The 25,749-nt window shown below is 61.5% G+C and overlaps 3 protein-coding genes across 3 annotated transcripts in view; 1 reads left to right on the top strand and 2 right to left on the bottom strand.

Moving 5' to 3' along the window:
- NPEPPS (aminopeptidase puromycin sensitive) overlaps positions 1 to 641 on the bottom strand; it is a 39,733-nt gene extending 39,092 nt beyond the window's left edge. The window contains exon 1 of the mRNA XM_055697448.1: positions 336 to 641. Coding sequence (XP_055553423.1) covers positions 336 to 458 — 123 coding nt within the window. The 5' untranslated portion in view covers positions 459 to 641. The remainder of the gene's footprint in view (positions 1 to 335) is intronic.
- A 5,716-nt stretch (positions 642 to 6,357) lies between these two features.
- On the top strand, positions 6,358 to 10,572 carry MRPL45 (mitochondrial ribosomal protein L45). The gene is made up of 8 exons (XM_055697694.1): positions 6,358 to 6,475; positions 6,743 to 6,938; positions 7,424 to 7,541; positions 7,928 to 8,026; positions 8,657 to 8,705; positions 8,933 to 9,082; positions 9,166 to 9,339; positions 9,860 to 10,572. Exons 1-8 carry the CDS (start codon positions 6,419 to 6,421, stop codon positions 9,917 to 9,919), a joined length of 903 nt encoding a protein of 300 aa, XP_055553669.1. The 5' UTR covers positions 6,358 to 6,418; the 3' UTR covers positions 9,920 to 10,572.
- A 1,060-nt stretch (positions 10,573 to 11,632) lies between these two features.
- On the bottom strand, positions 11,633 to 25,316 carry GPR179 (G protein-coupled receptor 179). Its single transcript, XM_055697695.1, is given in 13 exon segments — positions 11,633 to 17,172; positions 17,174 to 18,631; positions 18,633 to 19,448; positions 19,804 to 19,950; positions 20,038 to 20,143; positions 20,357 to 20,495; positions 20,924 to 21,162; positions 21,243 to 21,352; positions 21,775 to 21,843; positions 22,040 to 22,236; positions 22,393 to 22,495; positions 23,380 to 23,488; positions 24,266 to 25,316. Coding segments are annotated over 13 exon segments (8,088 nt in total). The 5' UTR covers positions 25,108 to 25,316; the 3' UTR covers positions 11,633 to 13,419.
- Positions 25,317 to 25,749: the final 433 nt, after the last annotated feature.

The raw sequence follows: 25,749 nt of genomic DNA, 5'->3' as shown, positions 1-25,749 counted from the left end.
GTGTGTGGGGTCCCCCTCAGTGTGTGTGTGGGGGGGGGGGGGTCCCTCAGTGTGTGTGTGGGGGGGGGGGTCCCTCAGTGTGGGGGGGTGTCCCTCGGGGGGGGGGGGGCCCTCAGTGTGTGTGGGGGGGGGGGGGGCTCCCTCGGGGGGATGGGGGGCTCCACTCGGGGGGGGCGGCTCCCTCGGGGCGGGGGGGGGGGGGGGGAGGAGGGCTCCCTCAGGGCCCGGCGGCGAGCGGAGCGGGCTGAGGTAAGGGGCTCCCTCAGGGCCCGGCGGGGCTCCCTCAGGGCCCGGCGGCGGGCGGCGCGGGCTGAGGGGCCGGGCCGGGGCCCTACCTGCACGGCGGCCTCCAGCTTGCCCTCGAAGGTGAAGTCGATGAGGTCGGGCTTGAGGCAGAGTCCGTAGTTGAGGGGGGACACGTCGGCGGGCAGCCGCTCGAAGGGCCGCTTCTCCGGCATGGCGAGGCGGCGGCAGGGGGTGCGGGGCTGCGCCCCCCCGCGGCGGGGCGGCGGGGGAGGGAGCGGCGAGGGGCGGGAGCGGGAAGGTTTCCTGCCGGCGGCGCGGCGGCCCTGCACCGGCACACCGAGAGAGCGGGCGGGCGGGCGAGCGGCGGCGGCGGCGGAGGAGGAGGAGGGAGGGGCGGGGGCGCGCGCGCGCTCCCGGCACGAGGTGGCCGGTGAGGGGAGGGGGGGGGGGGGAGAGAGAGGAGGAACGGCGCGTGCGCGTGCGCGCGGCGGCGGCGCCACGCGGCCGCGCACGTAGAAAGCGGCGCGAGCGCGTTGCGTAAGCGGCGCGGGGGATTGCGCGTGCGCCCCGCCCCGCCCCGCCCCGCGCGGCCGGTGGTGCGGGGAGCGGGGAGAGCGCGGCGCCTGGGCGCGTGCACCGAACGGGGCCCCCGGGGGGGCGGGGGGGCGGGCGGGGCTGGTGTCATTGAGAGGGTGTCGTGTCATACCGTGCGCTCCAGTAACGGGGCACCCGCGGGCGGGGGCTGGCACGGTGCACCCCGGTAACGGGTACCCCAGCTGGGGGAGGTCTTGGCACCCGCACCCCAGTAACGGGGCACCAGGCCTGGGAGGTCACAGCAGGGTGCACCCCGGTAATGGGGGCTCCTGGTGCACGTGTTGCAGAGGAGGTGGGCACGGTGTACCGGGCCACGGGGGGCTGGCACCGTGCACCCCCGTAACGGGGCCCCTCTGCCCGGGGGGGGCTGGCACGGTGCACCCCGTTAACGGGAGCTCGCAGTGCACCCCATTAAGGTGCTCCGCAGGGGGCAAGAAGCTGGGGGGGGCTCCCGGTGCCCCACGGTGGGGGGGTCCATCCCAGAGCCAGGACCCTCGCTCAGGCCTGGGGCACAGCGGGGCAGCCCCCCCCCCCGGGCCTCACGCAGCACCCATGGGTGCAGCCGGGGCTGGGAGGCCCTCGGAGGCTGCTTGGCCCCGTGTCCTCCGGGATACGCCATTGCCACTGGGTGCCATCGTGCCGGTGGCAGCTCCGGCGGTGCCAGGGCCGCACGTGCAGAATTCCGGCACATCCCAGGCGCTGCCGCTGGCTCCCAGCCACCCCTGGTGCAGGGGACTGTGGGGGCGGGGGGGGTGTCTGTCTCTTCACCCCGATAACAAGCAACATGATGAGGAAACGGCCTCGCATCACACCGCGGGAGGTTTATATCAGATATTAGGAAAAAAATATTACTTTTTTTTCATGGAAAGGACTGCCAAGCCCTGGCACCAGCTGCCCAGGGAGGCAGTGGAGTCGCCATCCCTGGAGGTGTTTAAAAACCGGGTGGATGCGGGGCGGAGCGCCGCGGTTTGGGAATGGGCTGGGCAGTGCTGGGAGAGTAGTTGGACTTGATGATCTCCAAGGTCTTTCCCAACCTAAACAGCTCTCTCTTTCTGTATGGTTGTTTTTTTTAATTTTCCCTAGTGCTGAGCACCTGGCAAGTACCCTGTGTGCGCACCGGGTTTTTCCCAGCTTGCCCATCACCCTGTCCCATCCTGGGAGCACCCGCTGGGCACTGTGCAGCATCTGGCCCTTGGATCTGGAGGACACGAGTCACTTTCTCCCTGGCTTCGGTCACATCTGCGCTCCCCAGCTCCAGGTAAGGCAGCCGCTGCGCACGGAGCGTGGGGTATCGCTAACCTCCAGCCTTAAAAAATCATGGGATCAGCTGAAACCTCCCAGAATTTGCAGTAAAGATACAACAACGTGCGGATGTGGAGTAGAGACAAGGTGTCCTCTACTCCAGGCTTGCTTCACCTGCCCGGACAGCTGCGTGGCGTTGCTTTTCTCCCTACTCCAGGCTAACAGCCACCTTCCTCCTCCTCCCCGTGCATGAACTGCAGCACCAAGGTGCAACCTGGGTGTTGTGGGGCTCCCAGTAGAACCTTCCTGGCCAGGCTGGTGTTCTCCTCAGCCAAAAAACCTTGGAAGCGCATGAACAGGATGAGGTTTCTCTGCCATTTCCCATGGCCAAGCAGCCCACCCTGGGGTCCCCTGGGGTCCCCGTGCTGCAGAGCATCACTGAGGCTTGTGGAAGATGCTATGTAAGGAATCTGTCTTAAAAAGTGATGTACACAATACAGCCAGAGTATTTACAGGGTAATAGATGTCCCAAGTGGGTGATGTCAGATGGCTGTTTGGGTTTGTGACAAACACCAGCAGGAAGTTTAAAAATGCTTCATAAAGACTTTATATGGGGGAAAAGAAAAAAAAAGGGCGAAAAAACTGAATTCCTCTGGAAGAGGGGAGCTGGCGGCCACAGTGGCTTTCCCTGCATCCAGCCCTGCTCTCTGCCCTGGGATCTGCCACGGCAATGTGAGATCCGGCAGCTCAGTTGCTGCCTCCTGCCTGGCTCTGTGTGGTGCCGGGCACGGACCTGGCTCAATCCCGGACCCCTGAAGGGACGCACCCTGCATCCATGTGTGCCACAGCCTCCCTCGTTTCAAGAAGGACATGCAGCTCGCAGAGGCAGGAAGGATCATTCATCACCTTCCACCGCTACAGGCTGTGATTGCTCCTTTTTTTTTTCTCCCCCCTGCCCCAACTCCCCGAAGAGATTTTATTTTTTCTAAAAGTGGTACCTTGCTGTTTAGAACACAAGTTAGCACCAAGCGAGAGAGGGATTTGCTGAGACCCAGAACAGCACAGAGAAAGTACAGACCGCTCTTAGCGCGTTGTTATAAAAACCAAATGGGTGATGAGCCTGGGTTCAGCTGGGGCTTCTGCGGGGCCGCATTGTGCTGGAGAGCCCGGAGGAGAGAAAGGGAGACAAGGAAACAGCCGGAGCCACGCGGGGGGTTCAGGCAGCTGCCGCCCTCCCCTTGCTCCTGCCGCTGTCCCCTCCCAGTGCCTTGGTAGGGCACGAAGCCCCGTGGGACACACAGACCAGCCGTGGGGTGTTGGCTCTGCGGGGGAACACGTCGGTGCTGGGACGTAGGGATGGAGAAAGTTTTGTGGTTGCTGCGGTGAGCTCACGCCTGCGATGCTGGTGGGATGCTAGGGCGAAAGTCCCGTCACCCCGCAGCGAGGGAAGGTCTAAAACGGGGACCCCACGGTTCAGCCCACACTGGGGGGACCCTCCGTGCGTGGTTTGCAGCCAGGTTGGATGGGGCAGAGCTCAGCCCGGCCGTGCCACCCTGGGGATACTCTGAAGCCACCGTGGCAAGAAGCCCAGCCACGCTGGGAGCCCTGCTGGAGCAAAAAGCCGTTCACCTCCTGCCTTGCTCCCGCTTTCCATGCCCGGGCACAGCCAGTGGCCACGGGGGGCTCTCCCCGGCAGAGCCACCGGGCGGGCAGCAAGGTCAGGGGCAGGATAAACCTATTCCTGGAGCAGAGCTGCTCGCAGTGCAGGAGGGTGACCAGGGGATTGTCTCCTCTGAGCTTTAATTCCCGTCCCCGCTGGCTGTATGGGGTGCTGGGTGCCCTCCTGGTGTGTGCCCGGTGCTGGGGGCAGCGAGCGGGCTCGGTGGTCCCACCGGCCGCAAGGGCTGGCGCTTGGCAAAACGCTCCGGGTGCCTTCTGCGGCTGCTGGTCCGCGCTTGAGATATTGTTAGATGACAGATGCTGCTGTCAGCAAGAATCCAGCAAGAAAGAAAGGAAGAAAGGGGGAGCCTCCACCGAGAAAGCCGGGGGGAAGCCACCTCCTCCGCCGTGTCCTGATCAAACCGGGTTCTCCTGCAGTGCCAGACTGGGAAGGGCCTGGGGACACATGGATGGGGTGGGAGCCAGGAGCTGTAATTAGCCCAGAGACTCTGCAGCCACCAACCGCTGCCAGTGCACCATTTTAATTAGGAAAACAAGGCGGGGGGGGGGGGGAAGGAGGGGGGAAGAAAAGAAAAAGAATGGTCCCCGGAGAGGCTTTTCTTCTCTCTTTTGCTGGAGTTTTTGCCGGGAGTGGGAGCAGCCGGAGGGCACCGGCTAATCCTGCCTCACAGGTCTGGGCCGGCGGCTTAGGGCAGGAATCTCTGGTATTCAGGAGCACAAGGGACAACAGCACTGGAAGCTGCAAAGTGGCTCCTGGGGCCTCTTGCTCTGCTGTTCCCAGGAGGTTGGGAAGTGTTTTACATCATTTCCCCCTCTCGCTGCATGGGGATGCGTGCGTGCAGGGCTGCCCATCGCCCTCCTGCCTCGCCACCTGCCTGGGGTGCATTGCACCAGGATGGAGGCAAATGTGGCCGAGCCCCTGCCTGGGGCTGGCAGGGACAGCTCAGCTTTGGGCGGGTGCTGAGCACATCCCACTTCTGCTGATGCTCACTCCAAATCCCAGCCCTGGTCCTGCTCTCCCATGAGGCAAATCCCTGCGCGATGGTTTTGCAAAGGGAAGGTCACACGTGGGTTGGTGGCACCGTCAAGTGGCATCTCCAGAGGTCACTGCTGCTGGGCGAGCCCTGGCCTGAACCGCAGTGGCAGGGATGCTCCGGGGCCGTGGTCCCCAGCAGCCCCCCCACGGTGAGGATGTGGCCCCCTGAAACGGCTGCCCATGGTGGCTAAACCAGCTGAGATGGCATCGCAGGGCAGCTCAGCAGCTGGGAAAGCCAGCTGGGCTGGGAAAATCCAGTCCCACGAGTCCTGAGCCGTGGGAAAGTGCCAGGGCCATGGGGTGCTGGGGCTGGTGACTCAGCCCCAACTGCCCTGGGACCGGCTCGGTGGCCCTGGGGCTTCAGCCCTGTTTTTCAGCAGGGAAACAGGCTCCAGTGCTCCTGCCAGGGGTGCAGCGGGGAGGATCCCCCCTCTCCCATTTTGGCCCCCTTCTGAGCATCACAGCAGACTTCCAGAGCCACCGCCACTGCTGCAGATGCAACCGCCCCCCCTCCATGTGCCCGGCTCCCCCTGTACCCCCCAGCACAGCTCCGAAGGGCCACTCCCGGCTCTCCATGCTGCCTCCAGCACAGATAACAGCGTGGGCTGGGATCAACGGTCTCAGGCGCAGCAGAGCCGTCACTACACATTAACCAGCTGTCCGATGGAGCAACGCTTCCCCATCGCCAAGATCAACAGTCCCCACAGCAAACTGGGAGCCCAGCCAGGTGCCGCCAGCCCAGCCCAGAGCCTCCCAACAAGCCCCCCACTCCCCTGGGGCCACCCCGGGCTTTGCACCCTCATGTGGGTTTGTCTTTGGGTCAGCAAGATGGACCAAGGCCTCATCCTGCAGCTGTGGGCAGGTGCTGAGCATCCCTGGGGGTGGCCTTGGGGCTGCCCGAGCCGGAATTTCAAGGGAAAGGGTTTTGGGGATGAGCGTGGGTTGGTTTAGGTTGGCTTGAGGGAGTCAGTGCTGCACCCCCAGAGCTGCTGCAGCGTGGTATGGGGGGGCTGTCCCATGGGGCCTCAGAGCCCCCCAAGCCCCCTGAGCCACCCACCCACAGCCCCCAGTGCTGCTGCAGTGCCAAGGCATCAGGCCCCCATTGCTGCTGTGCCCAGAGCCAAGCTGGGCTCCTAGAGGGCCCTGCAGGTCCCCGAGGGGGCTGGGGGGCTCTGCAAGCCCCCGGGTGGTGCTGAGGGAGATGCACAGGTCCCCGGGGGGGCCCTGCAGGCTCCCGGGTTGGGGGGTGCGCAGGCCCCAAGGGAGGCCCTGCAGGTCCGCGGGGCGGCTGGGGAGCTCTGCAGGTCCCCGGGGGGGCTGGGGGTCCTGACATCCGCCGGGCGATGCGGAGGGTCCCTCGCCTGCCACGTCCCCCACCCCTTTCCCGGCGCACGCCGCAGGCCACCCCTCCCCCCCCCGCACACTGCACCACGCACCGCGGGCCCCGCGCCGCGCGCTGGGGCGGAGCCTCCCCCGGCCCCGCCCCCTCCGCAGCCGGTGGAATTTTCCACCCGGCGCCGCGGGCTCCCGCTCGGCCCCCCCTCGAGCGCGCGGGCCCCCCGGGCCCCGCCCCTCCCCGCTCGGCCCCGCCCCTGTCCCGGCGGGCAGCGCGGCTGAAAGATGGCGGCCGCCATGAAGGCGGGCCTGGGTCGGCTGGGCCTGCGGGTGTGCTGGCAGGTGGGGACCGGGAACGGGGCTGGGGGACCGGCGGGGGGGCCGAGGGGGGCGGCCTGGGGCGGCCGAAGAGCCACGGGATGAGGGATGTGGGGGGCACAGGGCCGAAAGAATATGGGGCGGGCCATGGGACGAGGAGGGCTACAAGTAATGGCGTTAGGTGCGTTTACAGCTGCTCTGTGTCTGGGAGGTGCGAAGAGCAATAAAGATGCTGGTGGTGTTTCCTGGCCGTTGAGCTAACACCCCCGCTTTGTTATTTTTCTTCCTTAGGCTGCGGAGTCTGTGCTCCGTCCTGCTGGAGCAGCTTCGGCCTGTCTTGTTGTCCCAGTGAGAACGAAGAAGCGATATTTTGTCCCCGAATGGGCCAGAGAACCGTCCCCTAAAGCGAAAGAGAAGAGACTCAAGGCTTTGGCGAAAGTACTTCCTGAGGAACGTGTAGAACGGACTTTCTACCTGGCTTCCACAGGTGGTAGAAAGGCTGCTTTGGTCTCTTCTCAAGGGCAAAACTAGTGCCAAGTAGCAGCATGGAGCAGTTAGCCTAAGCGGTGTGGCCATGGTGACAGAGTGCCTTTCTGCAGTAGACTGAATTACACACTGCCTCCTGGTAGGGCTAGTAGCTGCCCTGCTTTACCTCAGAAGTGTGTCAAGCTGTTGGCCCCTGCGTCCCTGGGGACAAGGAGTAGCAAGGGGGGGGTCACGTTCCCCGCTGCTGAATGTGTTTAATCCTCCTATCCTGGGCTGTGTGGAAGAGGAGAGCAGATAGCAGACACCTGTCACTGCTGACAAGCTGTGTTAGACCAACAATTGTGTGTGTGCTCAAATTTCATCTTACAAACATTATCAGGGTAGAATCCTGCTGCTCCAGCCCCCAGAAGTCAGGGTGCTGCTTCTTTGTTTCTTTTGTGTTGCTGTTTCTGAGCCCCCTCCTGAGCTTTCTTCTCTCTCATGCAGCTGATATTATAGACCCGTACATCCCTCCTGAGGGCGATGCCCGCTTGACCTCCCTATCCAAAGATGGGCTTAAGCAAAAGATGGAGAAGATGAAGCAGACCGCTGTCTCCCAGCTAGCGTACGTACCTTCTTTTTAATTAGTCTGTGGTGCAGAAGTTTTGCTCGGTTCTGTCAGGCAGTGGTGAGGTGGTGTGTTTTGTTCTCTACCCACTTCTTCCATTGTTGCTGTTGTACCACTTCATGGGGAATCCCAGATGTGAGAATGACCGCGAGGCACCTGTACTGGCACAAACGGATACAGCGTGCAGTCATTTCCTTGAGGATTCTTTGGGTTTGTGGCGCTATGTGTTGTGAGCACCGAGCGGTTATGTCTTAGTGGGGAGTTTCCTGTCTCGGTTGCTCCCTGGTAAAAGCTGGCCTTGAAGATTACTGTCATCATCTGAAACGTACAAGATGGTTCCAAGTTGTTCTCTACTCACTGTAGAGCTTTTCTTGTCTTTTCAGTCTGCGGAAGATAAAAGATCATGATCCAGATTTCAGCACTAAAACCTTCCCAGAGAAGGCACAGGAGATATTTATTGAAGCTCACAATTGCCTGGCAAAGTAAGACCTCTTCTCTGATGTGGTTATATGGGGCCTGCTTCCGTTTGCTGATACGCTCTGGTTTCTTCCTTGTCTTTCTAATCCTTATACCTCCCCTGCAACAAGTACTTTATTTTCTTCTGCCCCCATCTCTGTGAAGAGTAGCGTGTTGGAGGTTTGATTAGTTCCCACTCTTGATAATGAAAAGCAGGTTGCAGAAAATTCGTCTTGGCTCGACCTGCAGAGGAGATGAGCTGTTGCAGCACTGGTGTTATCAGCGGGTGAGTGGGTGGTTGGTGCTGTTCAGGATCATGCTGCAGGGGATTGTTTGGGTATGAAATGATATTCCACTGGCTTGCTCCACTTTCCAGTAATAGAACAGATTTCAAAACTGCATCACTCTTGGTTACAATTCCAAACATCAGTAAAACATTTAGGTCACAAACTGGCTTCTCAAGGATGTTGTGTCTTTCCCTGAAGTCTTGTCAACTAGCTTGCATTCGTGTTTTGATTTTGTGCCGAGATCACAGCTGAGAATTGCACTTTTTCTGTTTTGCCAGTAGATTGTGTGTCTTCTGGGGAAGCAGGAATTTGTGAGTAAGCCTCTTTGCAACATCTGTATTCAAGTAACTGGATGTGTTTCACTTGCAGTTTTAACAAGCAGAAACTTCACTCCCTGGTGACAGAGCGCTGCTACCCAGTAAGTGTTTATCTGGACCTAGCGTGTCCTTGATCTCTTCCATGTTCTTTAAGGCTCTCTAAACCTGATTATCTCTCTTTTTATCTGGATATGATAAAGACAGAGCTGGGAGGGAAAGCACAAGCCTAAGTAATAGCTAGTGAATACATGCTTCGTGGTATATAGTAGTTTGCTTATCATTCAAGTCACATCCTATTTAAGTTGGTGCTTATTTTTTGTCTTTATAGGAAATGGTCCGTGGGAACAGGTACAAGACCATCCGGTGGAGTTTTGTGGAGTCACTGGAGCCTCCAAGGGTGGTTCATATTCGATGTGACAGCATCGTGAATCGAGGCAACCTGTACGGCCAGGTGACAGTGCGGATGCACACGCAGCAGGTACGTCCCCTTGTGCCCCTTGCATTTCCCAGCTGACTCCAACCTGCTGCCAGCCCAACATAGATTCTTGGCTCTTTTTACAGATTTTGGCAATCTATGACCGCTTTGGGCGGCTGATGTATGGTGGGGAGCAGGTGCCCAAGGACGTTTTGGAGTATGTCGTGTTTGAGAAATACTTGGTCAACCCATACGGCACATGGAGGATGCACGGCAAGATCGTTCCGGAGTGGGCTCCACCGAAGGGCCCCATTATTAAGGTAATGCCACCAGGAAAAGACACCAGCATGGCCTGTGGCTGTGAAACACAGGTCCCTAGTTAATTCTGGACAAAACCAAAGCTGAGCTTCCTGCAATGGGAAGGTGGTGGATTAATCTGCAAGCAGATGTATTTATTCATGGGGTGTTATCAGCCTCTAGCACCTGGAAGCTGTAGCAGGAGGCTGGGGGTATTTTATATGTATGTGATAATTTAGGGGGTAACTGCTCCCTGTACACAGCCTGGCAAAGTGCTGCAGGTGCTCTGTCTTCCTGTGTTACTAAAAACAGCTCCTAGAGAGGAAGGAGGTGAGAACTGTAGTGTAGTACGAGGCCTGTCATCTCATTCCCCCGCTGTGTCCTCCCCCGTGCTGCCGCCATCTGGTCATCTTCCTGTGCAAGGCCTTTGCACTGCCAGATCCCCTGCTCACCCTTTCTCATGCTCTGTAACGCAAAAAATTCCTGTTACAGCAGTTCAGAGCTGCTCGTGTGTCGTGCTGATTCTGTTCCGTGCTTTTTCAGACGGTGATGATTCCTGGCCCAACCTTGAATCCCTCACAAGAGTATGAAGAAATGAAGTGAGAATTGCCAGAGCCTGTGCAGACAGCCTCGAGTGAAGAAGTGGAGAATGTCTGCGGAGGTAGCGGGTTGGATACGGCTGTGCCTTTCCAGTGAGCAGTCAACAAATGAAGTGGCTTCAGAAATGAATTCAAGTCCCTGAGAAGTTGTCGTTAAAGGAGCAAGAGGGGCTTGGAAGGGGAGTTCAGAGCTCTGGGAAGAGCTTTACTCTGTCCAAGAAGACTTAGTGTGCTGCAGCTTAACTCCCTTGTTTCTGTAAAGACAAGAAGTCTGTTCTCTTTGGGACTGCTCTCTAGGCTAACCTCTGTCCTGAACTTGCATTGTGCGAGCCCTTTGGCAGCAGAAGTCTGTCCAGACATAAAATATTTGGCACTTCCATGGGAAATGCCAGAGACCTGGTGGGCTTTCGTTAAAACTTGCAGCAGTAGGTGTTGGCACTTTCTTTTCCTGTCCTCTTTCCCTCTTTGTACTGATTCCCAGGCTTCTTTTTTTTTAAACAGAAAAAAGGGAAGAGCAACCAGCACACTTTAAATCAAATTCTCTTGGGTGGGAACTGCAATTGGACTCCTGCTGAATGGGTGCTTGTTAGTGGCCATGCTCCCCAAAGGGGCTGCAGCACAGCACCAATAATTCAATAATAAAACGTTTACTCCTAAGGTCAGCGTTTTGTGTCAACCACTGCCTTTTTGAAAGGCAGCATTTCTCGTAGCTGATGGGGTTTGGTGCCTTCCTTATAGATGCTCATGAATGCAGCGATGGCGTGGTGTTAGTGAGTGGCTGGCACCATCCTGTGGACATGATGACACTAGCATCAGGTCCCCTGGTTTTGGTGGCTGTGTGGGTCGAGGAAAACATGTACGCAGAGGTTTACCTTTTTCTGGGACTGGGAGTAAGCCAGTGAGTGCTGATCTGTTACTGCTCTGTGTTGCTCAGTATTCAGTTCTAGTCACAGAGCACCATATTCACTAGGCGTCGCATAACAAAGCTTTTTCTTTTTCAACTTTGGCTTGCTTTTTAACCAGTCATTTTCCAGAGATTGTAAGAGTTAAGTAAGTTTTCTTTTTCTTCTTCCTTGACAGAGATTTTACAGGGTGTGCTGTAAAAGGGTTATGGCTCCTTATGCTTGCAGAGTTGTTCAGTGTTTCTTGTGATGTTCTTTTGAAAGGGCAGAATATCATCTTCATGCTCTGTTAGGAGAGGAGCCAGCGATGGAATCCCTTTCATCTTTTTGGAAATCAGAGGGGTGTCACAATCTGTCTGCCTTTCCTGAAAGAACCTACTATATTGAGCCTTCTGCCTACGCTTCATTCATGAGCTGAAGAGAGATTCGGTGCTCCAGCATGTGCGAGCAGGGCTAGGAGCTAAAATAAATTAGTGTGAGCTGCCTGGTTTGTGTCTGGTGTGACTCAGGCAGCTCACAAGCAGGTATGGATGCGACTCCTCAACCAGCACCTACAGACAAGGTTCTTCAGCTTTGGCTCTGAATGAAAAGAGCGTGTTTTCTGGTGGAGTGACCGGCTTTGCTGGGAGAACGGCCTTTCCTGCCAGTCTAGCAGCATTTGGCTCCCCATCTCCTCTGCCAATATTCAGACCGTTGCATCTAAACCACTACTGTTCCTGGGTTTCCTTTACAGCCTCGCTGCTTTCTGTTGCACCTCTTCCTTGAGCATGTTTAGTATCTTACCCACACCCCATAAATCAGCCACTAAGCATGCGCTCTGTAGATAACACTTTTTATTTTCTGTATGTACATTTACTTACACGATTGGATGGTCGTTTGACGTTCAGTGCTGAAGACCACAGACAACAGCAACACCACTTTCTAAGGAGAGTGGAAGTAAGGGACAAAAGAACGGCAGGACAAGCATGAGCCCCAGCCTTGCGTGGAGATCAGAGGGAGAGCCAAAACCTTCACTTCAGCTGTCTCTTTATTTGCTTCCATCTAAGTGGAGCAGAGGGACAAATCTGGGGAGACTGGAGGCTTTGTTGTTTCCCAGCCGCTGCCTTCCTGATCCTGAGGCTTCTCCCCATGCGTGTGGCTGCATCCCTTCCCTCCTGCATTTGTGAGTGGGCAGGCTGGAGTAATGGCAAACCTGGGAGCCTTGTCTGATGCTCTGGAGGTCGTAGTGCCTCCATGGGCTCAGCACCTTCTCGGTCGTACAGGAGTCTCTTTGCATCTGCCTCAAAGGAGTGGGTCTTGCCAACACAGGGAGAAGTGGAAATGTGGGACGGCAAAAGGCATCCAGCTCTTCTACAGATGGGCTGTAAAAGCGAAGGCTTGCTAGTGCCGGTGGAAATGCTGATGGGGAAAACTCTCCTGTGATGGGAAGGGGAGCCCTGGGCGTGTTTGCACACGTGCACACACAGGATGAGTGAAGAAGCCAGTAACGACAAAGTGCTTTGAAAAGTTAGTGACATTGTTAGTTAAGACAAACATGTTAACAGCTGAGTTGCTGCAAGAATTAGAAGTGTAGCAGTGCTGTAAAGTTAGAGGAGAGGTTAGTATCAGGAATACCCATCTCAGCCTTTGTGGATGTGGAGGTTTGTAAAAGCAGAGCAGCGGGGTGGCCCGAAGTTTGGGTTTATCCCACCCGGGTCAAGCGATAGGCAAAGGCGTCTGGGAACAGAGATGGTGCTGGGCATCGCCAAAGCGCGGCGTGCAAGCGCTGGGCTGGTGGCGCTGGACCAGAACAGCAGACAGGTTTGCTTGGTGTGTGTGGAAGTCTTGTGGCTGGCTCGGTGACTTCAGAGGACTTTTAAAGGTAAATGACTTTAAGGAAGCAAAATGTGGGGCTGGCTGGGAACAACAGGTCTTTATCCCAGGCTTCAGAACTTGCCTGGACCTAGCAGCGCTTACAGAAACCGCCCTGGCTTAAAATAGAGGTGACAGCAGTGCTGGGGGACATCAGCTGGGCTGCGGGAACCCTGGAAAGCTGTTTTCCTCCCCAGCTGCATTGTTTTGCTGCCCTGGTTTGACTCCCTTTGTTTCAGGGTCCAGCTTGCTGAGACTGTGGGGCTGCGTATTTCGGGGTGCCAAGCAAGCCCCTCCTCGCTGTAAACCTCCCCATGTGGTAGGAGGCTGTTGAGCTGCTGGGGAGCTCGTGGGTGAGGGTCTGTAGCCACCAAGCCGCAGCTTTGTGTCCGCTGTGCTGGTGGCAGCGAGCGAGGCTGGCACCAGGGCTGTTCCGATGTATTCGGGTGCCGGGCTTGGACCGAGGGGACCCTGTGCTGGGCCAGGTGCCTGTAGGTGAAGGACGGATGGTGTTTGCAGGCTGCTGCCCGGCCTGAGTGTCGATGAAGGCAGATGTTAACTGTCCCCTCGCTGCGTTGGTCCCCAGGCCTGGCTGGCTGGTGGCCACTGCTGGAGCCCGCTGGGAGCGTGGCCATGCTGCTGGCTTTGGTGGCCACTTCTGTCCCCACTCAGGGAGGCACCAGCCTTCAGCTCAGGGCTTTCCATTTGTGAAAGCCGCGTCTGCAGCCGGCTGGTGGTCAGGTGGAGGGAGCTACTCGTGGTCCCGTGGGCAAACGGCGGGTTTGGTTTCACTCACCCCCCTGCCTCCGTCCCGGGGGCTCGCCCTGGCTCTGCCCTGCCTGCAGAGGGTCGGAGTGGGATCCACGCTCTCCACCTCCCACGGACACACCTCGGAGGTTTTCCTTGTGTCTGTGCTGGTCTTGTCAGATGCTGATGGAGCCTCTTCTGCTTCCCAGGGACAAACCTGGGCTATGCTGGCGTCTGGGCTGAGGCTGCTGCCCACCGTGGGAGCTGCACTTGCTCCCCGAGGCAGTGGCTCTGCCCTGCGGCCCTGCGGGGGCTGGATGCCTGGCAGGATGCGACACAGGGGCTTGTGCTCAGCCTTGCCATCAGATATGCCCTTGGGTTTTTTCAGCAGGGCTGTTGGAGACACGGCACTAGCTCCTGCTACCAGCTTTGACTTTCCCGTTGCAGCGGGAGATGCTCTGTGCTCTCCCTGTGGGTGCATCCCTGGCTGGAAGCTTTCCTTCTCAGACGTGGTAGGCTCTGCTGCTTCCCAGGGACAAATATCAGATTTGCTGTCTGTGCTGCTGGACTTCTTGGGCAGCTCTTTCTCTGTAGAAGACTTTGGGGAGAATTCCTTTGTGCCCACACTCTCCCATGGACAGATGACCTCGTGCTCACTGCTCCCCTTCTCTGGTGGTTTGGAGGCACCTGCTTTTTGTGGTGGGAGGCTTGCCTTGCCCGGGACTGCTCCTTTCGCAAGCAGAGGTGCAGCCACCTCCCCGGAACAGATTTCTGCTTTATCGGTGGCTTCAGCTTCCTGTGCCTCCCAAGGACAGACCTCTGCCTTCAGGCTCTCCACGCTCTGGGATTTCTTTGAAGGCGATTTGGTCATGTCTGGGCTCCCAGTGCGGGGTTTTGCTGGGGGCTGCTCCGTGCCCAGGCTCTCCCAGGGACAGATTTCTGCTTTATCGGTGGCTTCGAGCTCCTGAGCCTCCCAAGGACAGACCTCTGCCTTCAGGCTCTCCACGCTCTGGGATTTCTTTGAAGGCGATTTGGGCAGATCTGGGCTCCGGGCGCGGGGTTTTGCTGGGGGCTGCTCCGTGCTCAGGCTCTCCCAGGGACAAACGGCCTCTCGCTCACTGCTGCCCTTCTCCAGGGATCTCTCCGGGCTGGCTAATGCTGCCTGACGTGTGATGCGCTTTTCCCCCTTTGAACTCCCCCCAGCACCCGGCTTTGCCTTTGGCTGAGCAGAGGGAGGTGCAGCCACCTCCCAGGGACAGATTTCTGCTTTATCGGTGGCTTCGAGCTCCTGCGCCTCCCAAGGACAGACCTCTGCCTTCAGGCTCTCCACGCTCTGGGATTTCTTTGAAGGCAATTTGGTCATGTCTGGGCTCCCAGCGCGGGGTTTTGCTGGGGGCTGCTCCATGCCTATGCTCTCCCAGGGACAGATGGACTCACGGTCTGCGCTTGATTTCTCCTTTTTTCCGATTATTTTCTCTCTCATCTCTTTGAATAGGTCTTGACTTGTGGAAGGGCTTTTGCTGACTGTGGAGAGACCATCTCTGCCCTGTCTTGGTTTCTCTTTACTTGATGGTGGGACAGCCACCTCCCAGGGACAGATTTCTGCTTTATCGGTGGCTTCAAGCTCCTGCAGCTCCCAAGGACAGACCTCTGCCTTCAGGCTCTCCACGCTCTGGGATTTCTTTGAAGGCAATTTGGTCATGTCTGGGCTCCCAGCGTGGGGTTTTGCTGGGGGCTGCTCCGTGCCCAGGCTCTCCCAGGGACAGATTTCTGCTTTATCGGTGGCTTCGAGCTCCTGCACCTCCCAAGGACAGACCTCTGCCTTCAGGCTCTCCACACTCTGGGATTTCTTTGAAGGCGATTTGGGCAGATCTGGGCTCCGGGCGTGGGGTTTTGCTGGGGGCTGCTCCATGCCCAGGCTCTCCCAGGGACAGATTTCTGCTTTATCGGTGGCTTCGAGCTCCTGCACCTCCCAAGGACAGACCTCTGCCTTCAGGCTCTCCACACTCTGGGATTTCTTTGAAGGCGATTTGGGCAGATCTGGGCTCCGGGCACGGGGTTTTGCTGGGGGCTGCTCCGTGCTCAGGCTCTCCCAGGGACAAACGGCCTCTCGCTCGCTGCTGCCCTTCTCCAGGGATCTCTCCGGGCTGGCTAACGCTGCCTGACGTGTGATGCGCTTTTCCCCCTTTGAACTCCCCCCAGCACCCGGCTTTGCCTTTGGCTGAGCAGAGGGAGGTGCAGCCACCTCCCAGGGACAGATTTCTGCTTTATCGGTGGCTTCAAGCTCCTGCGCCTCCCAAGGACAGACCTCTGCCTTCAGGCTCTCCACGCTCTGGGATTTCTTTGAAGGCAATTTGGTCATGTCTGGGCTCCCAGCGCGGGGTTTTGCTGGGGGCTGCTCCGTGCCCAGGCTCTCCCAGGGACAGATGGACTCACGGTCTGCGCTTGATTTCTCCTTCTTTCCAGTTATTTTCTCTCTCATCTCTTTGAATAGGTCTTGACTTGTGGAAGGGCTTTTGCTGACTGCGGAGAGACCATCTCTGCCCTGTCTTGGTTTCTCTTTACTTGATGGTGGGACAGTCACCTCCCAGGGACAGATTTCTGCTTTATCGGTGGCTTCGAGCTCCTGCACCTCCCAAGGACAGACCTCTGCCTTCAGGCTCTCCACGCTCTGGGATTTCTTTGAAGGCAATTTGGTCATGTCTGGGCTCCCAGCGTGGGGTTTTGCTGGGGGCTGCTCCGTGCCCAGGCTCTCCCAGGGACAGACCTCGTCCTTAATGCTCTCCACACTCTGGGATTTCTTGGACTCGGTTTTTGTGCTCTCCAGGCTTTTGCTAATGAGCTTTCCTAAGATCCCTGTGTCCCTGCACACTGGTTGATGGCCCTTGGTGTCCGTCAGCTTTGCTTTGGTATCTGCAAGTCCTCTTGATCCTGGTTTGTTTTCCTCTTTGGAAATCCCACATATGTCCTGACTCGGTCTATCCTTCCTCAGCGGAGCTGCAGGCTCTTCCCAGGGGCATATTTCTGTTTTAGCGCGTGGCTCATCCTCTGCTTCCCATGGACAAATGTTGGCCTTTTTGCTATCGATAGTTCCTGCTTGCTCGGATGATGTTTTGGGCAGAGCTGGGTGTTTTGCTGTGAGCCCCGTGCCTAGCTGCTCTGCACCTTCCCCAGGGCAGGGGGGTCCCCGCTGGCCGCTCTCCTTGGCCGTGGCTGCAGCCGTCTCTCCCGTGCTCCTCGGGGCTGCTTTGTCTGCGGAAATCCCGTTTTTCGCTTGGGAAATCTCACCATCACCCAACTTTCCTGCATTGGGTAAGGCTGTTCCTTTTTCTCTAGGACAAACTTCTGCATCGCTGTCAGCTGCTGCCACTTCCCAGGGACAAACCGAAGCCCGTGTTGGGCTCCTCGAGGTCACTTCTGGCAGCTCGGAGCTTCTGGGCGCAGGTTTCGGTGGAGGTCCCTTGCTGCTGGCGCTGCCCCAGGGCTGGCCGGCTGCTCGCAGGCTGCTCCCACTGTCCTGCGCTCTCGGCAAACCCAGGGATTTTGGTCTGACACTTTTCACCCGCTTGGCCGGCTGCTGCTCAGCCCCCTCTGCGTCCCAGGGGCAGATTTCTGCTCTGATGGTCCTTCCCTGTTCCCCCGTCTCCCATGGGCAGACCACGCTGCCTGCTTTCTCCAAAGCCGCTTGTGGCAGCTCCGAGGTTTTTGCTGGCTTTTCCGTGCCCAGCTCTTCCCTCTGGTGCCGGGGGTCCCCCTCACTGCTGCCCTTCCTCAGGGCTCTGCCCGGGTCCCAGCGCTCCCCCCTCGCTCCCCTCCCAGGGGCCAGTGTCTATTTTAACGGTGGAATCTGCCTGGGTGTCCTCAGGACGGACCCCTGCCTGCCTGCCCACCATGCTGCCACGTTTCTCTGCTGCAGCCAGGGCCACCTCCACGCTCCGGCTCCTTGCAGGGACCCTCTCAGCATCCTGGGCCCCCCTGGCAATGAGGGGCTCGGGCTGGCTGCCCCCCTTCTCCAATGCCTTGGCCAGGCTCTCCTTGCCCAGTGGGATGCCGATGTCCTCCCGGGAAGCAATCGCCTGCTGGTGCAGCAAAGCTCCTTTTCTTGGTGGGACACCTGGAGCTCCCTGGGGACAAACCTCAGCCCCTGGCTTCTCAGGGGATGGGCAGGGGCTGCTTGGGGCAGGTTTTGCATGTGGCCGCTCCACCTCTGCGTGGTCCCAGGGGTGGATGGACCTGCTGGCCCCCCCTTCTTTTGGTGCCATCAGTCTCACGATGGCTGCAGGACTGTCCTTGCCCAGCTCTGCCGTGGGATCCTCGGCCCCTTGCTGGGGATGGGTCTGTGCCCTCCCGCTGCCGGCCACCACCGGGGTTTCTCGGGGGTGTTCAGCTCCTTGGTGGCCAACGCTGGGTGGGACCTTGTGCACTCCCAAAGATGGCTCCAGACCCCCACCGGCATCTGCCTCCCCCCAGGGAGCGCTGGGCTCTTCTGCCAGTGTCCCCCCATCCCCTGACCCTGGGGCTGGGCTGTCCCACTGTCCTGCCCCACCATCCCCTGAGCCCACGGCTTCCCGAGCAGTGCCAGCGTTGTTGTTGTGCTGGCAGGGGACCACAGCCCCCTGCCGTGAGTGGGCAGGGGGCTCGCTGCCGGGCCTCTGCCGGCTCCACTCAGGGCTTTTTGCGGCGGGGTCTTGGCTGATCCCCCCAAGGGACACAACTGCTGTCTCTGCTAGGTTGGGCCTCTCCCTCCTGCTGCCCCTCTTCCTGAGGCTCCCCTCGCCCTCCCTCTTCCCCTTCAAGATGCTTTTCCCCCTGGAGCGGTTGAAGGCTTTGATGGCGAGTCCCAGACCCCGGATGGAGGACTTCTGGGAGGACAGCTTGAAGCTGGGGGGGGTGGCTGGTGTGTCACCGGGGGTCCCTGACTCTGCTGCTTCGGCAGCTTTTTCCCTTCGGCTCAGGATCTCCTCCTGGACCAGCTCCCAGGGGCAGACCTGGGCCGGGATGGAGGCTGCGGTCAGCAGCCTGCCCTTCCCCCCCTGGGGGGACGTGCACCTCGGATCTTCCTCCGCCACCCCCACCGGTGTTCCCTCCGGTTCTCCTGCCTGTGCCAGGGGTTCCGTGGGTGGCTCTGGGCTGTCCCCAGCTGGTGTGGCACGTTGCCCCAGGCTCTGGTAGCGGATGGGTGGTGGTGGTGGGGTCCTTCTCACAGCCACGCGCACCCCGCCCTGGGAAGTGGGAGCTGTCGACGCTGATGCTCTTGATGGGTGCGTAGGTGACGTGTTTCTGCACCTTGCCAGGGGGGGACGTGTCCTCCTGGGAGCCCCCCTCGGTGGGGCTGGAGCCGCCTGGCAGGGAGGCACTGGGGCTTTGGGGCTTCCTGGCTTCCTTGGGGGGTCCCTGGCACGTGGGGTGCCCCGAGGCTGGGGCGGAGGGGGGCCGGTTGGCGTGCCACTCCTCCCGTGCGGCTTGGCTGGCGGCAAGCAGGGCCTCGTCCCACGCACCGGCAACGACGCTGAGCGACTTCTGCAAGGGGGCTGCGCGGGGCAGGGGGGGCTGCCCGTGCCCTGCCAGGTTGTGGGCACTAGCTGACTTGCACACAAGTGGGGTGGCGTCGAGGGACTCGCTGTCGGATTGCTCCGAGGCTGTCACTGCCATCATCTTCCTCCCCCCCGCCGGCTCCCCGGGGTGGCTGGAGGTGGGCGAGCCTCCCCAGGGCACCTGCGTGGGACCCTCGGTGCTGTGCGACTTGCGCAGGGCAGTGGCACGGCGCCGGGAGCCATCATCCCGCATCCGCAGGCTGGCCCCGCCGGCGTCGGGGAGCCGCTTGGCCGAGGAGCCGCGGTGTGTCGGGGTGACCCCACGCTCCCTGCTGCTGCCCCGGTGTGCCACCGCCTCGGGCAGCTCGGCGACGCGGCGCAGGATGGAGCGGCCCAGGCTGCGGCGAGAGCTGCGCTTCTTGGGGAGGTGGGGGTTGTTGGCTGCCATCCTCCACGTCTTGTGGGCCTCCAGCTGCATGTAGAGCTTCTTCAGCTCCTCCTGCGTGCCGCGGGCGGGGGGACGCGGTGGAGAGAGGGGAGAGAGGAGAGCACGTACAATGGCACCGCACGGGGGCTGCGGCTGGGGCGACCCCAGCAAAACCCCAGCTTGGCCCCCTGAGCCGGGCTGTCCCCGTGTCCCCAAAGCCCCAGCGTTGCCCGTCCCTCCGGCCCGGGGGGAGCAGCAGTTTTCCCCCGCCTGTGGCAGGTGGCGGTTTGCCCTACACCCCCTTCGCGCCCCCCCCCCCCCCCCCCACTTCTGCTTTGCATCAGGAGAAAGATCGCAAAAGGCACCTCTTACTCTGCGCGGGGCTGCATAGCTAGCGTCAAAAGAAGGTCCTGAGTGTGCCACCCACCCGAATGTCATCGGGGTCGAGACTGTGCTCGCTCCAGGCGGACGCGATGCTGCTGTTCAGGCAGGAGCCCGAGTGCCGCATGTCCAGCTCGTCCTCGTAGACCTCGGCCGCAATCTCCTCCCGCAGCGGCGAGCCGGCGTGCAGGAACTGGGGCAGGCAAGGGGGGAGCTCGCTGAGGGGGTCCCCAAAACGCCGGGGAGCCCCGTCTCCCCGAGTCCCCGGGCCGGGCGTTACCTTTGGGATGAAGAGCAGCACCAGCGTCATGGTGATGGTGCCGTGGGTGTGAGCGAAGAAGAGCAGCAGGGTCCAGTCGGGGTGCAGCGAGGGGGCCATGATGAACCTGGAAGGGGTGAGGAGGGCAGCGCCAGGTCCCACCGAGCCGCCTGCAGCCCCCCCTGCCCAGGGACCCACGCAGGGATTTGTGTCCCCCCAGCCCAGGGACCCACGCAGGGATTTGTGTCCCCCCTGCCCAGGGACCCGCGCAGGGATTTGCCGCTGCATCGCCGGGGGTGGGAGCGGGGGTTCCGGGCACCCTGGGGGTGCTGTGCCCTACCTGACCACGTGGAAGGCAGCCGAGATCATGAGCTCGTTGTGGAGCGCGATGCCCATGTAGCGAGGCTCGTGGAAGGCGGAGGGCACGGCGCGCGTGGCGTAGCACAGAAAACTGCCCCACAGCAGGAACAGCATTTCGGCTGGGGGAGAGAAACCGGGGAGCGATGCTGAGCATCCACCCCCATCACCCTGCTGCCATCACCATGTGTTCTTGGGTGGCACTGCTGGATGCTGAGCTGCAGGGAGGGTGCTGCTGCCTGCCAGGATGGGCACGTTCAGCTTGGCTGCCATCGGCACGTGCCGTGGCTGGAGCCAGGACTGGTGCAGAGCATCTTCCAGCACGGCCACTGGCACCCACTGCCTGCACTGGGTGATTCACCCTGCACCAGGGTGAGCCCTGGGGACGCTCAGGGGAGAGGGTGGGGAGCAGCTCAGGTGCCCCAGCCCTGCTTGCAGGCTCCAGGCAGATTAAATAGACAAGGAAACGAAGACAGCACATGCCACATTTACAGGACGGGGTCCTGGGGCTGTGAGGACCCCTCCAGGATGCCACGGGGGCTGGTCTCACCGATCACCATCATGTAGTCCCAGCGGTCGTGGCTGCAGATGTAGAAGTGAAGCCCGTGGGTGGTCTGGGTGCGGATCACCAGCGGGATGTTCTTGTCGGCGTTTTCCAGCATCCCGATGGTCCAGGCCGCCAGGAACCACAGCACCAGGAGCAGGATCAGCCCCAGCATCTTCAGCACCCGCCCACTCGACATGTAGTGCACCCGCTGAGCCGTGCGGGACAGGAACACCTTCAGCACCCTGCGAGGCATGGAGGGGTGAGCCCCCAGCCCGTCCCCACCGCGCGGGTCCCAAGCACCCATCCCCCCCATCCCGGGTACCTGTACAGCTTGAGGGTGATGGTGCCATAGACGATGGTGAAGCCAAGCATGCGCACCCAGCGCAGGACGATGCAGCGGAAGATGCTCGGCTTGAAGTACAGGATGAACACCTGGGGTGGTGGGAGAGGGGGGTTGGTGGGGGGCAGGGGGCCGGGTCCTGCCTGCCGGCGGTGGGGGTGGGGGGGCAGCACAAGCCAAAGGCTCAGAAATCACCCGCTTTCGGGGCAGCCCCACTGCTGCTCTTCCCCCTTGGATCTACAGCATCCGCCCCAGCGGGAGGGAGAGGGGATTTGAGCAGGGATTAATTCCTGCAGCCAGCAGGAGAAAAGGGATTTGGTTTCCCGAGAAGGTTCATACCGCAGCTGCCCGGGGCCGTGCCAGCAAAATTAACAATTAGGTGGAGTTGTGCCCGTGCCCTGCTCAGGGCCAGCTCGACGCCCTCCCCCGGGGGGCAGCCGGCCAGGGCCAGGCTGCACAAGCTCTTAAACCCCAGCCCCGAGGTTTTCAGCCCTGGGGGCAGCTGGATACTCACCGGGAAGTAGAGGAGGAGGGAGCCAAAGAGGATGGTCTCCAGGAGGACAACTCCTGACGCCCGGATCCTCTGCGGGGACAGAGGCGTCAGGGTGCAGCCAGGAGCCTCGGCTGGTGCCCGGCAGGGATGGAGCCAAGGCACGAGGATGCCCCGGAGTGTGCCAGGCTGTGACATCCCCCTGAGTCCCCCTGAGACCCTGGGGTTTGGGCTGGGAGGGGAGCAGGGCAGGGGGCGGCGGGCAGCGGGGATGCCGGGGATGCCTTGCCTTGCTCCGTCGGAAGTGGTAGGAGACGAGCATGCTGAGGAAGACGGCCAGCATGCAGCAGGCCTGGCAGGACAGGACAGCCGCCCGCAGCGCCCAGTCCTCCTGGATCAGGCAGGGCACATCGTCCTCACAGGTGGCACATCCCTGGCGGCAGGGCCGGCACGCCAGCCGGGACCCCCCGTCTGCCCCCGCCATGCCTGGGGACAGAGCAGCGGCCAGGTGAAATCACCACATCCCGGGGCTCGGCAGCACTTTCCCAAAGCCCCCCCCCCCCCCCCCAGCCCCCAACCCCAGCGCTGTAGTCATGTGCCACTGGATGAAACAGGGACCCCAGGGCTGGGTATGGCACCCACCTGCCCGGGCACCGCTGGCCACTCCGCCAGCCCCGTAGAAGCCCGGCTTGCACCGGCACAGGTACCTCCCGAGGACGAAGCCACGGCTCTCCTGGGGGACACACTGAAGGAGACAGGCTGAGATGCACGGAAGAGCGAGGGCTCATCCTGCACCCCATATGTTCCCCCCAGCCCCATGTCCCCCCTGCACCCAGGGCTCCAGCAGCCCCCAGCCTGTGGGTACCCGACTCCACACCATCCTCCCCCATGCCCAGGAGGAATCAGTGGTTAAACATTTCAGAATTAAAAACCAAAGCTTGGCCCCCAAATCCCTCCCTAAAACCTAAATGGACACCTAATGCAGCAAAGCGCACTAATCCTGCCCAGCCATGACGGCAGCGGCAGGCAGGGCATGGCCACCCTAATCCCCCGTGGCCAGATCCTGCCCCGCATGGGCCGGGCTGGCAGCTTTTCTGGGTATTGTTGTTTTCTGGAGAGATTCCCGGTGGCAAAGCCCGTCCATCCAGAGGGCATCACCCGTGGGAAAGGGAAGCTGGTGACACCTTTCTCCCTTGGGGACAGCTTTTTGCCAGCGGGGTGGGACCCTGACCCACACCAAGCTGGGGGGCTGAGGGGGTTGGGGATGCTGCCGGTTATGCCAAGCCTTGAAATGAGCTCAGGCATCACTGGGTGGGCACCGCCGAGGGGGGACTGGGGGCTGTTGGTGGGGGTGCTGTGCCCACCGGCTGCCAGGCTCCGGAGCCCGGCTGTCCCTGCGGTGCCCGGGCAGGGAGCAGCCGGGTCACACGCTGCCGCTGGCAGTGGGGAAGGAAGATTTGCACAATAAACCCCTCGGCTGCGGCACCCAGAGCAGCTGAACCAAGCAGATGGATCAGCCAGGAGAGGATAAAGCTCAGCCCAGAGGGAGGGATACGTGGCAGGGACAGCCTGGCCGGGGGGACAGGGATGGTCCCCAGCCCTGCGGTACAGGGTGCTGGGTGCCAATACCTGGGTGCTGTTGAGGTCACAGCGGTGGGTGTCCGCGAACCAGCCCGGCCCGCTGGCGCACTGGTCGATGGCCACATCCCGCAGCTCGATGTCGACCCGCACAACGCCCCTGCAGAGGGATGGGGTCAGCCCAGGGGGCTGTGTGGGGCATCCCCCCTGCCCCCCCCTCCCCACGCCCCCCACCCAGGGTGGCCGTGCCCCACCGCTGCCTCTGGGACAGACAGCAGGGGAAGGGGCAGCCGCGGGGGTGGCTGGTGTGCTGGTGCCTGGGCTACTGGGACAATGCGAGGTGCCAGCAATGTCCCTGGACCCCCGGGCAGGGGTGTCCCCCCCTTGCAGCCGTGTCTGGGGGGGCTGGAGCTGGGGCAGGGGTTTAATGCAACAAACTGGAAAATAGGAGCTGGAGTGGCCCCTGTGTGCCACCCCTCACCCTGAGGGACCCATCCTCTCCCCTGGGTGCTCCAAGGGGGACACGGCTTGGACATGGGACCGTGCCCCCGCTCTGGGACTAAACCCAGCTGCCCCCTTCCCTCGCCAGTGCCTCCCACCCCAGCTCACACAGGGGGTGCTGGGGTGCAGCTGGGACCCACCAGTCCAGGGAGACCCCCAGCCCAGCTCCCCCCGCTCCAGTGCGGCTGTGACAGGGGGCTCTGGGGGTGTCAGCCCGGGGTGGGCAGCGCGGGGACAGCCGAGGGGGGACAGGGGGCAGCTCCATGCCTGTGGATGTGCAGATACCCCCACGCGCACACGCACGGGGATGCAGGCAGGGTGCTGACACGCACCCCGCACCCTGGGGTGATGCCACCAGCTACCCCCCCAGCACGCACCCAGGGCACCCCCCAACCCTCTCTTACACCCCCCCACAGCCCCTCCGGGTACCACTTACTTGAATTCGGGGCTGAGATCTGGCTTGAGCCCGTAGAAAGCGGAGGAGAGCGTGACCACCCAGGCAGGCAAGAACCTGCCGTCCCGGCACTCGAGGAACGGTGGGGACCACCGCACGTGGCCCGGCTCCCCCACGTAGCTGTCCCCCTGCTGCCATTTGGGGGTCTCCATGCTGCGCAGGTCATTGCTGAGCACGCGCTTGCGGAGAGGGGGGGTTCGCTGGGACTTGAGGGCGTTGAACCACTCGTTGTCCCAGCTGAGGTTGCCGAGGCTGGGGGCGGCGGCGGAGACGTCCTGCAGCAGGATTTCACTGTCCCCCTTGGTGGCCTGCAGCATCAGCCGGGGCTTGGCGGCCAGCGGGTGGGCGTCGAGGGCGAGCACCGCCCGGCGCACCCATGGGTGCCCCTCGGCCAGGCTGCGCACCAGTGCCTGGTACCACTCCACGTCCTCGGCCACGCTGGCCTCGCGGATGTCGTTGGTCTGGAAGAGCATGTTGAGGAAGTTGGCGGCGTGGGCCAGCGCCTCCGGGGCAGCACGCAGGGCGGCACGCAGCGCCGGGGGGGGGCCGAGCCCCGCTGCCCCCGCGGGGACCCCCCGGCTGCAGTTGGCCTGGGCCAGCCGCTGCGCATCGCCCGTCTGCAGGAAAGCCAGCGCCGCCGCCGAGCCCTCGGGGTCCCCCGGCGCTCCCGGCTCCGCTGTGGGCACCCCGGAGGGTGACGGGGTTGGGGACCATCCTGCCGGCCGGGGGGGTCTCTCCGGTGGGCGCTGGGCCCCCCCCAGGATGGTGCCCTGGATCAGCACCATGCGCAAGCACCAGAGCAGCAGCCACCGCCATGGCCCCATGGCGGGGGCTCAGTCGAGCCCCCCGGCCCCCCGCGGTGCCACCGGCCGGCCCGGGGGGGGCATGGTGGGCACAGCGCCCGAGCCGGCCGGGAGCCCGCTCTGCTCCGTGGGGCCAGACTCGTGCTCTGCCGCCTGTTTTCCTCCGTGGGCGATGCCGGAGCAGACGTCAGCGGCTCCCAAACGTGTTCAGCTGCTGGCGCTGCCCGCCTGGAGCCCCCCCGCATCCACCCCCGCGCTGCCGCCTGGGCAGGTCGCGCTGCCGGGGAGCCCCCCACCCTGAGCCCCGCGGGGACCCCCGCACCCAGGCTGGCCATGATGCAAGCACATCCTGATGGGAAGCCATGGCAACGCAGCCGGGAATTTTCCTCCCGGCATCCCCCTCCCCGCGGCCCCCTCAGCAGCTGGGGGGGCGAGGGGGGGGAAGGTCACCCGCTGGGTCCCCATATGGTCCCGGGCTTCAGTCCCCGGCCCCCCCAGCCTTAGGATGGCGATGGGGGGGGGGGGGTTGGCATACATGTGGGATGTCCCTGTGGGGATTGAGGGTGGGGAGTGTGGTACGGGGGTGGGCACGGTGCCCCCCGGCGGGGCCTGATGCCCACCCCCCACTCCCAAACTGGGGGACGGTGTGCGGGGTGCCATGCA

This window comes from Falco cherrug, chromosome 20, assembly GCF_023634085.1.
Source record: "Falco cherrug isolate bFalChe1 chromosome 20, bFalChe1.pri, whole genome shotgun sequence".
In the NCBI taxonomy this organism is placed as follows: Eukaryota; Metazoa; Chordata; class Aves; order Falconiformes; family Falconidae; genus Falco; species Falco cherrug.
The sequence above is the reverse complement of the archived record's forward strand: the minus strand, read 5'-3'. Positions and strand labels throughout refer to the sequence as shown.